At 41.8% G+C, this 13,065-nt stretch overlaps 1 protein-coding gene across 1 annotated transcript; it reads right to left on the bottom strand.

The window, feature by feature from the left end:
- Nucleotides 1–6,780: 6,780 nt before the first annotated feature.
- LOC308676907 (calcium-binding protein 5-like) lies at nt 6,781–12,749 on the bottom strand (the record flags this gene model as incomplete). Its single annotated transcript, XM_081342969.1, has 5 exons — nt 6,781–7,027; nt 9,282–9,391; nt 10,463–10,606; nt 11,363–11,393; nt 12,687–12,749. The coding sequence occupies 5 exons, from the start codon at nt 12,747–12,749 to the stop codon at nt 6,833–6,835; spliced, it is 543 nt and encodes a 180-aa protein (XP_081199095.1). The 3' UTR covers nt 6,781–6,832.
- Nucleotides 12,750–13,065: the final 316 nt, after the last annotated feature.

Here is a 13,065-nt window from a genome sequence, read left to right as displayed (position 1 = left end):
AGCGGGAATAGGTACCTAGCATTTCATTTGTTGTCAGTGTTAAGTCTGTTCCTGGTTACCTCAAACTTTCTTAACCACTGTCATTTAATCATTCTCTAAAGTATTGATTTTGAAAAGCCTTGATGATCTACTCTGGTGGTTTTCAACCTTTTCTTCACCACGGACCCCCTTTAAATACCTTTTATGGCCACCTAACATGGCTATGGACCACCGAGACGTATCTCAAGATTTTAATCATAACATTTCTTCAAATCTCCGTGAGCCACCTGTGATGACATCATGACCCCCCCCCCCCATAGGTCCAGGAAGCACAGGTTGAGAACCACTGATCTACTCCAAATTCTAGATGGGTTTCAGTAGGTTAGCTTATATCAGCTTGGCTCCTTAGCTCCTTCTCCATTTTCTTCTTCAAAAGAATTTTCAGAATTGGCTGAAGATTGTTTGCTTATAGCTAAGTCTGTTGGCCAAAGGACATGACACTCAACTGTGGAGTGCTTGGTGAAGTTTCAGTGCCCTGATACATTTAAATAAGATTGTAAAGATTAATATTAAGATCATGCAACCCAACTGCATGTTTCCTTCCCAACAATGACTGTTTACAAGATATGAGTACTCACTTAGACCTAGAAACTCTACAACAGCCATTCAGTGTTTGCTTGTAATCATTCTGCAATCATCAATTAATTCCAAGGTTGGAATTAAGGTTGAGTTTCAGGTGAATTTTTAATCATCAGTGACACAGTCAAGGTGACCAGAGGCACCAGGAGTAGGAATAATTTGCCTGATCTTCCTGGTCTTCCCATTTTCTCAAATTCCAAAACTTTCCACAAGTTTTACAGTCAACTACAAGATGCTTATTATATCATTTGGGAGAATGCAATTTGTCAAGGCAGACCTTGTTCCCTTGTCTTCTTGATTCCAGGATTGACTCAGAATAACGAATAACAGAGTTAGAAGGGACTTTGGAGTTGGTTTAGTCCAGTGCTTTTCACCTTTTTCACCCATTGTACCACTTTTAGGATATGGCAACATCCGAGTATCACCAGTCGCCTAGCAATGTGTCAAAAACTTGATGACCAAAAAAAAAAAAAAGGAAAAAAGTGATGAAGTACAGGTAGTCCTTGACGTACAACAGTTCACTTAGTGACTGTTCGAAGTTACAATGGCACTGAAAAAAGTGCCCCCCAAGCCACAGCCGAGTAAGCCACCTGCCTGCCTGCCTGGCGTGCTCTTCCTTTGTCCGAGGTTTTCGTTGTTGTGAGCATTTCTGTTGAGGATTGGCAGCAGGTGTGTGTGTGGGGGGGGGTGTTTGGTTTTTACCACGCACCCCCCCTCTGCTGGGTGGTTGCAGCAGGTTTTGGTCACTTCACATGACCCTGGGACATGTGACCGTCATAAATATGAATCAGTTGCCAAGCATCTGAATGTAAATCACAAGACCCTGGAGATGCTGCAACATTCCAGCTGATCGGCGCTTCTTCTGGGCTCAACTGAAGCGCCAGGATCAGCACCAAGCTCCAGCTGGAGCCTGGCGCTGATCTTGGCGCTTCCACAGAGCCCTGACAGCCCCGAAGAAGCGCTGATCCTGGCGCTTCCACTGATCCCTGACAGCCCTGCAGCTCCAGCCATCTCTCGCTCAGGCTTGTGCAGTGCTGCCACCAGTTCAGCTCATTCCCCTCCCCCGCTACCACTTTCCTAGGATGGTTGCGTACCACCTGCTAGGTGCCAATGTACCACAGGTGGTTCCCGTACCACTGGTTAAAAAGCCCTGGTTTAGTCCAACCTCCTGCGTAAGCAGGAAACGCTATATATTCTAGACAAGTGGTTGTCCAGCCTCTTCTTAAAAGCCTCCAGTGATGGAGCACCCACAACTTCTGAAGACAAGCTATTTGACTAGTTAATTGTTCTCACTGTTAGGAAATTTCTCCTTAGTTCTAGCTTGCTTCTCTCCTTGATCAGTTTCCATCCATTGTTTCGCAACTTGGCTTCTGCTGCTTTGGAAAATAAGTTGATTCCCTCCTCTTTGTGGCAGCTCCTCAAATATTGGAACACTTGCTATCATGTCACCCCTAGTTCTCCTTTTCACTACACTAGACATACCCAGTTGCTACAACTGTTCTTCATATGTTAAAGCCTCCAGTCCCCTAATTATCTTTGGGTGGACTCCATTTTATATCTGCTGGGTTTCCCCCCCCCCACACCCCATTTTGCTCTGAGAATGAAGCAATCATAGTCACCATTTGATTCTAGCAGTTTCCAAGGCCACTTTACACACTGATGCAGTTGCAGTGAAGATTTAATGTGTTGGTATGTTTGTCAGCAGCTTTCAGCTGCTTCCCAACTGGTGTGTATTGTAGCTTAAATATGTGCTGACCTGTTTAAGCAAGGCAGAATGAAGAGTTGGGGTGGGGGGGAGAAAGAAGGGGGCTGTACCTTTATATAATGGATTTAATGAAGTTCAGGTATTAGCAAACTAGACTTCCACACATACAAGCAGCGCTAAACTGGATTAAAACCAGCTGCCCTGCTAAAAATGATTAAAGACAGTAATCAGGACAAATGGGATTTTCTCTTGCCAGTGGGCTAAAATGAAAAACAAAATGCTGTGTGGGAAGAACTGGGTGCCACAGCAGTATTAAAATTATGTTGGCCACATCCCTTTTAAAATTATGTTGGCCACATTTTCTGAAAACCTGTAGCTTTGTTTTTAAAGGTAAGGGGAAATGAATAGAAGAATTTGGGCTTTGAGAAAGTCAGTGGAAAAAATCCTCCCTTAATTAGGCATCCCTCGTTATCTGGGAATGAGAGTGATGTGATGGCTAAGCTCAAAAGCAAGCATTTAGGAGCCGAATGGAATCTCCAGGGACAGGAATTACCTTGGCTTACCCTTGATATCATCAGCTTCTCTTCTGGACCTCCCTCATAATTTGATGGGATGGAAAGGAGGGCTAGCAGCAGCAGCTTTGGTTCCCATAGCTCTTAATCTCAAAAAGATGATTGATGGAAGCCAGCCAGCCTGGAGCTGTAATCTTTGGAACAGGCCGGATTAAACAAGGCCCCGGGAACCTCAGCAGGCCCACAAGTTTTTCCTGGGCAGTGACACTCAAATACAGATGCTCAGGTTCTCAGCATAGTTTCTCAAAAGTTTCCATATTTTTCAAGTTACGAGAGCTGTCAGTTCTCCATTTAATCTCTTTATTCCTGCCCTTATGTTTTCCTTCAGGGCAATGATGAAAAGCAAAGCCGTTTTGGTCAAGGTCATGTTTGAGTTGCTGGACAGTGTTTCCCACCTCTGCAAATGTTGACTGATCATTCCTTTTGTTGGATTGTTAGAAATGTACCACTCAACAGCCCCAGAGAACTTTGTATAAAGAAGACTTTAATTGTACATTAGTTGAGAGAGTAGGGGACAGATCTGATGGAAGATAATAAATGAGAAAAGGGGACCCTGAGTTCTGACAGGTGTTGCAGAGCAGGGAATGAGGAGGAATCTTTTTCCGAGGAAGCTGCGCTTCATTTTTTAACAGTTTTAGCGACACAATAGTGATGTCAAAGTACCATTTTTATAGGGATACTAATGGATACTAAAAGGGACGCGGTGGCTCAGTGGGTTAGGACACTGAGCTTGTCGATCAGAAGGTCAGCAGTTTGGCGGGTCGAATCCCGAGTGCCGCGTAACAGAGTGAGCGCCTGTTACTCGTCCCAGCTTCTGCCCACCTAGCAGTTCGAAACCACATAAAAACGCAAGTAGAAAAATAGGGACCGCTACGGTAGGAAGGTAACAGCGTTCCGTGCGTCTTTGGCATCTAGTCATACCGGCCACATGACCACAGAGATGTCCTCGGACAAGCGCTGGCTCTTCGGCTTTGAAACGGAGATGAGCACCGGTCCCTAGAGTTAGAAACAACTAGCATGCATGTGCCGGGGAACCTTTACCTTTACCTTTAATGGATACTAATAGAAAATAGCTGCATGACATTTAGTGAAGGCTTAAAACCTCCATGTTGAATTGCACTTCTGAAAATCGGAGTTTTGTTAAACTTAAGCAATGTAATTTTAAGTCACAAAAAAGTGGTTGGGGATTATATATGGATTTCAAGTTGTCTATCCATGATTTGGGAAGAACTTAAGAAATCTACCTGTTCCCTCCCCCGGTCCCCTGTATAAACTGAATTATTTAATCTCACTTCACAGTTTAGACAGGGTCTTTTGTTCATATTATACAGCTCAAGACAGATTAAGTTGGGCTGAGAGAAGAACGACAGCCAGAATCACCTTCCCATGGCCAAGAGTAGATGACTCTGAGTCTCTCCAGTCCTTGGGCTCATCCATAATTACGATTAACTGCGACATGAAGATATTCTGTTGGTCATTTTTAGAGAATATGTTTTTCACAATGGTGTCTTCATCTCGTCCCCAGCCTCCTGTGAAGGCATTTGTCTTTAGCAATTCCAGTTTATCAGTAGTATTTTTCTTCTTCTGTCCCAAGTCATCTTGTGTGAACATCCTATGATGACTCCTTAATGATGTGCCAGGGGCCGGATCTACCTAGTTTCTATCAGCTTATTTCAGGTTCTGCAAACACAAACCTGGGCTTCTTTCTCCTGGTTGCCTCTTTCCACTACCTTCCATGAACATTTTCACTGGAGATAAAGGAGGGATCGGGCACCTAGTTTCCACAGAGGCAACTGTCGAATGATGCCTGTCCAGTATTTCGCAAAACACCAATCAGATATTACATTGGCTTCTTACAAAAATAGATTTTCTGCAACACCATAGGTTCTGTCTTTAACATGCATTTAGCAGTCTTGGGGGAAAGTGTAAATCTTCCTTAAAAATCAGGACTATCATTGTGTATAAGTTCAATTTAAATTAGAAATGAGAGTTGGGATTTTCTAGCTGCGGGTTGTTGGTTCTGTTCCAAATAAGTGCATTACAGATTTTCCACAGATCCTGCCAATAAGAGGTCTTACGCAGCCATGGTTTCTACTATCTTCATTTATTTGAGGAATGGAGACCTTTTACATCTCCAAAGTCATTTTGTGTATTCTATTGGATACTTGTAGGGGCTGCTAGCAGCGGCCAAATACTGCCAGCACTGCCATTTTGAGATAATTGGAAGCTGAAATGAAATAGAGAAAGCGTTCTGCAACTTTCCCCTTCTAACCCAAGCAACAGGAAGATCAGTAGACCTGTATCCCAAAGTAGACTGGATGATAGGCTGGTGGAATGGACAATGGAGAAGCTCCATTGATGTGCCCTGCAAGCTTCCTTCTCTTAAATTCACATCCTCTTCTATCCCACTGACCTGTCCACTGAGATAGTTCTGGACACCAGTCTGCAGGATTTCTGGAATATTAGTAAAGCTATGCCCATAAATAACTTGGTTGACAGGTTGGTGAGATGAAAAGGCCCAGGATAAAGCAGGAGGAAGCTCTCTCACTACTTTATCCTACACCTCTCCTCCATCCCACCAGCCTTTCAGATAGCCATTTTTAACACAGTTCTCCTGGTCTTCTGGAAGTTGGGTAGTTCAAAAATAGCCTGCATGTCAGGTTACCCAGAGGGAGCATCTCCACTTGAGTAACCTGTCATTTGGACAATTCAAAAGTGGCTACTCTGTCAGGCACCTGCCCACATTCTTAACCTTGCCTCTTTGGATTTTATAGATAGGCTTTGGTCTTCTGCTTTGTGACATCGGTAGAAAATAAAGGCAGGATTTTCACAAGCCGCCTTACTGAAGCAAATTAGAATTCGACTATGGGGTACAACAAATTGTGCGGGCATACTTTTTTTGTTTGTTTGTTTTGAAACTCAAGAACTAAAAAAATGCACTTTTTTAAAAAAAGTGCAGTGTGTATTTTCATTCCTTGGAAGCAGAAGAAGGCCAATGGTTGCATCAGCGTGACATCATCGAGACAAATTCTGTAAGGGAAATAGCATGAAATAATATTAGTACACTTGCACTAGCCGCAATTGTTTTAATGTCAAATCCTTACTCCATCCATGAAGTTTGCTTAATGACCTCAACTGATTTCTGCCTGTGAGATGAACATAACTGTCAGGAATGTGATAAAGGGAGTTAAAGCAACTAAGGTCGCTTTTGCAGTTGTTAAGGATTAGGAAGCTGATCTAAATGAAATTTATTATGTTGCCTGATTAGGTACAGATCAAAATTCCTTTGATCATATCATACAACTGTGGAAATATCGCACACACAGTCTTCATCTTAAGATGTTATCTTCTGATTTTCTGCCAGAAGAGGCTAATCTTTCCAAACTGCTGATCTCCAACTCATATCACGCCTCATTCAACAGTCAGTTCAAAAGGTGTTTTTTTCCCCCTGTCCTCTCTATCTCCATCTCTGACAATAAATATCTTCTTTATAAATCAGTATAATTATAATCCAAAAGGTTGGGGAAAATAATGGATTGGGGTGCCACTAGAATGTTCCTCTTTTTTACATTTTAAAGATGGAACACAAAACTCTTGAAAGAAATGAGAAATATACAGCTTAATAGGAAACATTATTATTATTATTATTTTAATCCCATTTATATCCCGCCCTTCTCCGAAGACTCAGGGCGGCTTACAATCTAAAGCACAAATCAATGTGCTTAGCAATTATTCTAATATTTACCTTAGTTGTTCGAATTTCAAAAATCCGCTGTGGATGGGGGAAAATTGCAGTTGAGCTCCAATTTCCACGAAATTGGAACAACGAAATAATGTTCTAAATCTATTATCTAAACCCATTTAAGCCTGTATCTTGTCACTCTATGCTTCTAAATCCTATCTCTCTAGAGCTTTTTAATCTCTCACCCTGATTTCCCTAATCCTGTAATCTCTTTCCATCAATTTTATATTGCCAGACATCACCTTCAAAATCCACAGTCCCGTCTCCATTAATGTCAGCTTCCTTCACCATATCGTTAATCTCTTGAGGGGTCATTTTCTCATTCATCAACCGTTGCATGGTCTGTCGCAGCTCAGTCAAAGTGATCTTGCCATCCCCATTTGCGTCAAACTGGAAAGAAGAGCCAGAATTATTCAAACTATCCATGCACATTTTCTACACTAGAACCAAAGGAAGGATTATCTGTGGACCCAGGGCTTTTTTTCTCATAGAACGCTCAGAACGGAGTTCCGGCACCTTTTTTGGATGGAACCTTGTAAGGCAGGTTGTATGACGTGTGAGTTCCGGCACCTTTTTCTTTTACAAAAAAAGCACTGTGTGGACCAATGCAGACATCTGAGAGAGCAATGATCATTTATCAGGTTTCCGGAGTGTATTAAGGGACCAGCCTTCACTCTCCAGTGCAGGAATTGCTTCCTGCCAGAGGCCATAAAATGGCTATGATCACCTGCCATCTTATATTAACAGCAGGATTGTTTGATGCAATTTAGAAAGGACACAGCTTTCCTAAATATGTGAAAAGAGAAATGCTAATTGGAAATAGGTGCCTTGGTCTTAGCTGGGAAAGCATTACTTTCTAAGCCTCCACTCTCCATAGGTGACATTACAGATTTAATTATCAAGATTCTAGTAAGGCTGATAGGGTGTTTTTTTTCCCCTAGACCAGGGCTAGGCAGCCTTGGCTCTTTTATGACTCATGGACTTCAACTCCCAGAATTCCCGAGCCAGCCATGCCTTAGACCTTTTGCATTCTCCAAGCATGGACTGCAAATGTCACCATCTAGCTAGCGTGATCATTTTCTGTGCTGAATGGGACATTTTTAAATTTTGCAAATTTAATTTCACCACCACAAGATGGCTTCCCATGGCCAGCTGGAGAATTCTGGGAGTTGGAGTCCATACATCTTCAAATGGTTAAAGTTGAGAAACATTGCTCCAGTTGGTTTCCTCCAGATGTGTTGGAACTGCAGTTTCCAGAATTCTCTTTCAGACTTTTGAAGGGAACGTTAGGTCTCTCAGTATCTGTGGACACAATGGGCATTACATCTGTCCAGACAGCCAATGAAATGTGCTATTGTCCAATCCTAGGGGCAGCACAAAATATACCAGAATTAATTTACTTGGTACACACAGCCAACTGCTATTTGTCGTTGTTGACAAGGCAGCTTGTTAACGGAGCAATTAATGTGCAGAGATTGGAAGATTCCTGTACTGATTGAGACAAAAAAGGCCTAATAATCCCTTTTCAAATGCTGTTTAGGACTGGTGAGGATGGTAAGTTTAGATAGATAGCTAGAGCAACAGACTTTCCTGCTTCAGCCAGTGCCATCACAGCTGTCAACACATCCGGAGTGGCATCCCTGGCAGAATTGGGGTGGGGGGAATGGCCCATTTCAGGCAGCACAGCCCCTAAATGTAATCACATCATTGCCTGTACCAAAGGCAACTTCTATTACCCCATTTTGTGGATCAACTCCTGGGAGAAGAGCTCCAGGAAACAGAACTTTTCTTCAACTTTATATGGAAGTTATCATACAACCTGCTGACAAGCTACATGGTGGGTGGATTAGGGTAGTCTGAAGAGACTACTGGTACATCATGTAGATCTATTCTTAAAGAGGCATCTACAGATATGCCCTGACCTTTAGTCTGCTTCCTGTGTTTATTTATTTATTTATTTATTTATTATTGGGACTTATATGCCGCCCTATCTCCCGAAGGACTCATAATGTCAATAGAAATAAACATTAGAAGATGTTAGCTTCACTATGTGCACTAGACCAGGGGTAGGCAACCTTGGCTCTTTTATGACTTGTGGACTTCGACTCCCAGAATTCCTGAGTCAGCATGGCTGGTTCAGGAATTCTGGGTATTGAAGTCCACAAGTCATAAAAGAGCCAAGGTTGCCTACCCTTGCACTAGACCAAGAAAATAACTTGACAGGAAGGTTCAAAGTATTATACAGGCTATAGTAATGGCAACTTTCAAGTCTGATGGTGCTTTATCTTCCTCCCTCCTTCCATTCTTCTGTGAATTAAGGAAGAATCTGAACCATTTCCTCTCTCCCCCGCCCCCCATGTTGAATTGGGCTTGAATTATTCATCTCTCTGGAAATGGATCAAGGTCATTTTCTTTATTCTCTACAAGAGGCAGTCTCCTACAGAGAACCAGACATTGGGCAGAAACTATGGTTAAGGGCAGATTGTCCTTACATTTTGTTTGTACAACCAAAAGAAGCTGCTCGTCTGAATGAAGTGTTTTCCTCAGATCAAAAAATTGGGACATAAACATAAGATAAAGAGAGTGCATTTAATCCACCTTTCCATTCTGGATCTAACTCCTGTGCCCTACCATCTATTTTTACCTCCTTGAAGATGTCTCTCATCTCTTGAAGGCCAATCATGCCTGCTGTTTCTGCCAACAGTTTTGGGGCCATCAATTCTACAAAGTCCTCGAAAGCTACATGTCCTCCAACTGCAATGAGAAAAGTGACGTTTTATTGCTTAAAGTGATTTAAAAAAAACACAACCCAAACCCAAACACTTGCCAAGACATTCTAGATATCTTGCCCTCACCTTCATTTCCCTGATTAATATTAATATGGTTTCCTGCCTGAGCAGGGGGTTGGACTAGATGACCTCCAAGGTCCCTTCTGACTTATTATTATTATTATTTAAAACTGTATCAGAGTATTGAGGAGAAGATAACAGGGAACAGATCAATTCTGAAGTCTCTCACTTCCTAAGTGCATCCCAAAGTATTATGTTAATAATTTAGTTTTGGATTTGGTAAACACCTGGATAAGAGGCCATATGAGATCATTTCCATCAGAAATAGGAATGACATAATTGTAACAAATGCCCCTTGAAATGAGGTGATCTTCTAATCCAACTCTTGTTCAAAGAGCCCAGAAGACGTTTCCCATTATCTTTCCTTAAAAAAAAATGGGGGAGGGGGTGCTAGGGCAAGAAAGAATTAACACAGGCCTTTTGACTTGCTGTGGTCCTCATAAAAATCTTTTACCCTCAGCCATTTTTTTATTGTGGGAACAAAACAAAGGGAACCTTCTTCCCAATGCAAATAATTGTTTCAGAAGAGAATACGTAGTACGGTAGTACAAGGAAATCGCTCCTTTCTGCTGCCATCATCCCCTTCAGCACCTGATCTTTCCTGATTTAAAAAAGATCCAAATTAAACAAGATGTATTTATCATTGGGTGTAATTTATCTCTGAAGGGCAATCACTGGCCAGAGTTGCCCACTAAAGCTGAAACACAACTCTTCAGTCTTAACCAATTTACACCAAAAGCTGATCGTAACTGCCCTTAATGAAAGATCCAGCCTTTTTTTCAGAAGTAGAAGCTTTCCTTCATAGACAACTGCACACCAAGCGAAGAGAGTGACTTGGAACTCATAGATCTCCAACAGTTGTTGAAGTATACTTCCCATCACTCAGTATTGGCTAGGATTGATATGGGCTGGAGTCCAGAGACATCTGGAGAGTCTCAGACTTGGGTTTCCCTCACTTTTCCCAACAAGCACTTACGATTCATGTTGATCTGTTGAGACAATTCTATGAGTTCCATCTCAGTTGGCATGTAACCCATTGTTCTCATGAGGTTGCCCAGATCTTTGCAGCTGATAAATCCATCTTTGTCCTTGTCAAACTCCTGAAAGGCTTCACAGAGTTCTGTTTTTGCATGATGAGGAAAATGATGAGGATGATAAATAAAATCATGGCTATTCAATCATGCTTCAGAGCATTGTGGGAGCTCAGCCCTTAGCATGCCTATGCACACCAGATCACCACATAAACCATAATATGATTTGCATCCTTGGGCATATCAATTGTGTTTTGTTAATCAGGATTTAGCATTTAGCTTGGAGCCATTTTGGAGTAGAATGACATAGAAGTGTCATTAATTGATTGACTGCTAAACAAGCAAGCATGTTGTAAGAATCTCGCCCATGAATCTCATTATCTTAAACACCACAATAATAATATGTTTCTGCTTCATGCATTCTATGTCAATTTTCTACATAAGAGCCTCCCGCTAAAGCTACATTTACTGAGAAAATTAAACCAATCCTGAGCTTATTTTGATAAGTTAGACTACAAATAGCTGGTCTAGAAAGGTGTCTTCTTCACCATCCCTCTTCATGAATTCATTAGAGCACACAACTGATGCTTGTCTTTTCTAACAGGGGAACTCTGATGGCACACTTTTTCCGGGAAGATTATCTGCTATGATGTCTCTTTCTTAACCTTTCCAAAGGACTTAAGATAAGATAATCTTTATTGTCATTTTTTTACTGTGGGCACAATGGCGCACATCAAAAATGAAATTTAGTTACATAAATTTAGTTGACTTCAGCATATCTTGGAGCACTAGTTTAATATGTTGGTCAGAATCATACATATGTACAAACAGAAGTTTGCACTTACCTTCAATTTCATCTCCACTCAGTTCACGTTGCTGTAACAAAACAAAAGAAAAAGACATTCACTTCATACAAGAACAAGGAACTCAAAAGCCAAGGCTCACAATTCCAAACCTAGGAGAAAACTGCTTTTTTTTTTTGGAACTGGAGAAATCAAGGATGTAGTCACCATAGTTCTAAACTTAACTCTCCACCCAACTGAACCCAAACATAACAATTCAACTGGAGCATTTCATTGTCATGGGCCAATGAAAATATTGCACTGACTGATCAGAAATCAGCAATATTACAAAACAGCAGGTTATAATCCAAATAACTATCTGGAGATGGACACGGTAATACCATTGGGCTTTTTGATTTACTGGATCCTTTCTCGGTCCAGTGGATAAATACAATGGCGAGCGAGTCTTACACCTAGTTGAGATACCTGCTAGCTACTGACTGCGGAACAGACCAAGATAGGCAATGGATGCTTTGATTAGGAAAGAAAGAAGAACATTTGAGAAGACAGCCTAGAGTCTAGACCAAGCTGCTTCCAACAGAGGTCAAAAAGACTCAGCTTTTTTCTTGTAAACTTTGCTAGTATTCAAGGCCACTGATTGAAATAAATCCCCCAACTAGAAAAGCAAAGAGAAGTTGAAAACACGCATCACTTCAGATGGACCATACATATATTTTTGTCATCTCCACTGTTTGTAAACCTATGCAATTTGCCAGAGGTAAAAGTGGAGATAAAAGCGTTAGCAGTCAAGTCTTTTCAACTGCTTTCCTCTCTCTTAATATATGCTCATATGCACATATGTTTACTTCTCTTCTGTCATGTTTTCGTCATATGCCAAATCAATCAATCACTCTAATAATAATTTGCAAAATGCAATTGGCTCAGTCAACTTCCTTCTGCTTACAGTGTTGTCTTCCCACTGCTGAATGACAGTACAGTTGAATTACAGCACCTATCATTCTGGACAAAGTGGTTGGGGCTTGGAGCCCAATACATTGTAAAAAAGGTTGGGGAATGTTTCTTTAGGTATCTTTTGAAGAAAACCCAGGCATCTATCTCACCCACCAGCATTTCACATTTCTACTCTCTTCTGCCCAGTTTGATCCATTTCTAATGCATATCCTGATTTAAAAAACAAAATACCTTCCTACGGCAGAGAGCGAAATCTGGGAATATTACAATCCTGCCCTGGACCACTTTTGATTAATTGCTCTTTCACAGAAAAAGAAAAGAAAAGAAGAGAAAACTCCAGCCCAGTGCATTTCCCCTAACCTGTAGAGCTACCCCATCAATGCCCACGATCCAGTCCCCACTAGATGGCCCATACCCTCTGCTTCTCAGCAATGTTCTTGCGCAAGAAGATGCAAGCGGGTCCCAGGCTGTTCTGCATGGTGCAGAGAGATGTGGTCCCTGGTCCAGTCACCAAGTCCCCAGCCAGTCTGCTTGGCACCCAATCTTCAGCAGCGGAAAAAGCAGCACTTTGGAAGAGGCTGATTTATAGAGGGAGAAAGGGATCATCTCTTCTTCATTTCCGACCCCTCCTCCATCCAGACCTTTTTTGCTCTCTTCTCCTGGCTGTGACATCGGTAGAATAAATCTCTCCTCCTTTGCCCAGATTAACATCTGCCACGTGGTGAGAGTTGGCAGCCTGGACCAGCTTGGCTTCTCAGGAAGTAGGGAAAAGACGGAAGCTTCCAGAACATTAA

The sequence above is a fragment of the Vipera berus genome, assembly GCF_964194415.1.
Source record: "Vipera berus genome assembly, chromosome: Z".
NCBI classification, from domain to species: domain Eukaryota; kingdom Metazoa; phylum Chordata; class Lepidosauria; order Squamata; family Viperidae; genus Vipera; species Vipera berus.
This window is presented reverse-complemented; position numbering and strand designations above follow the sequence as displayed.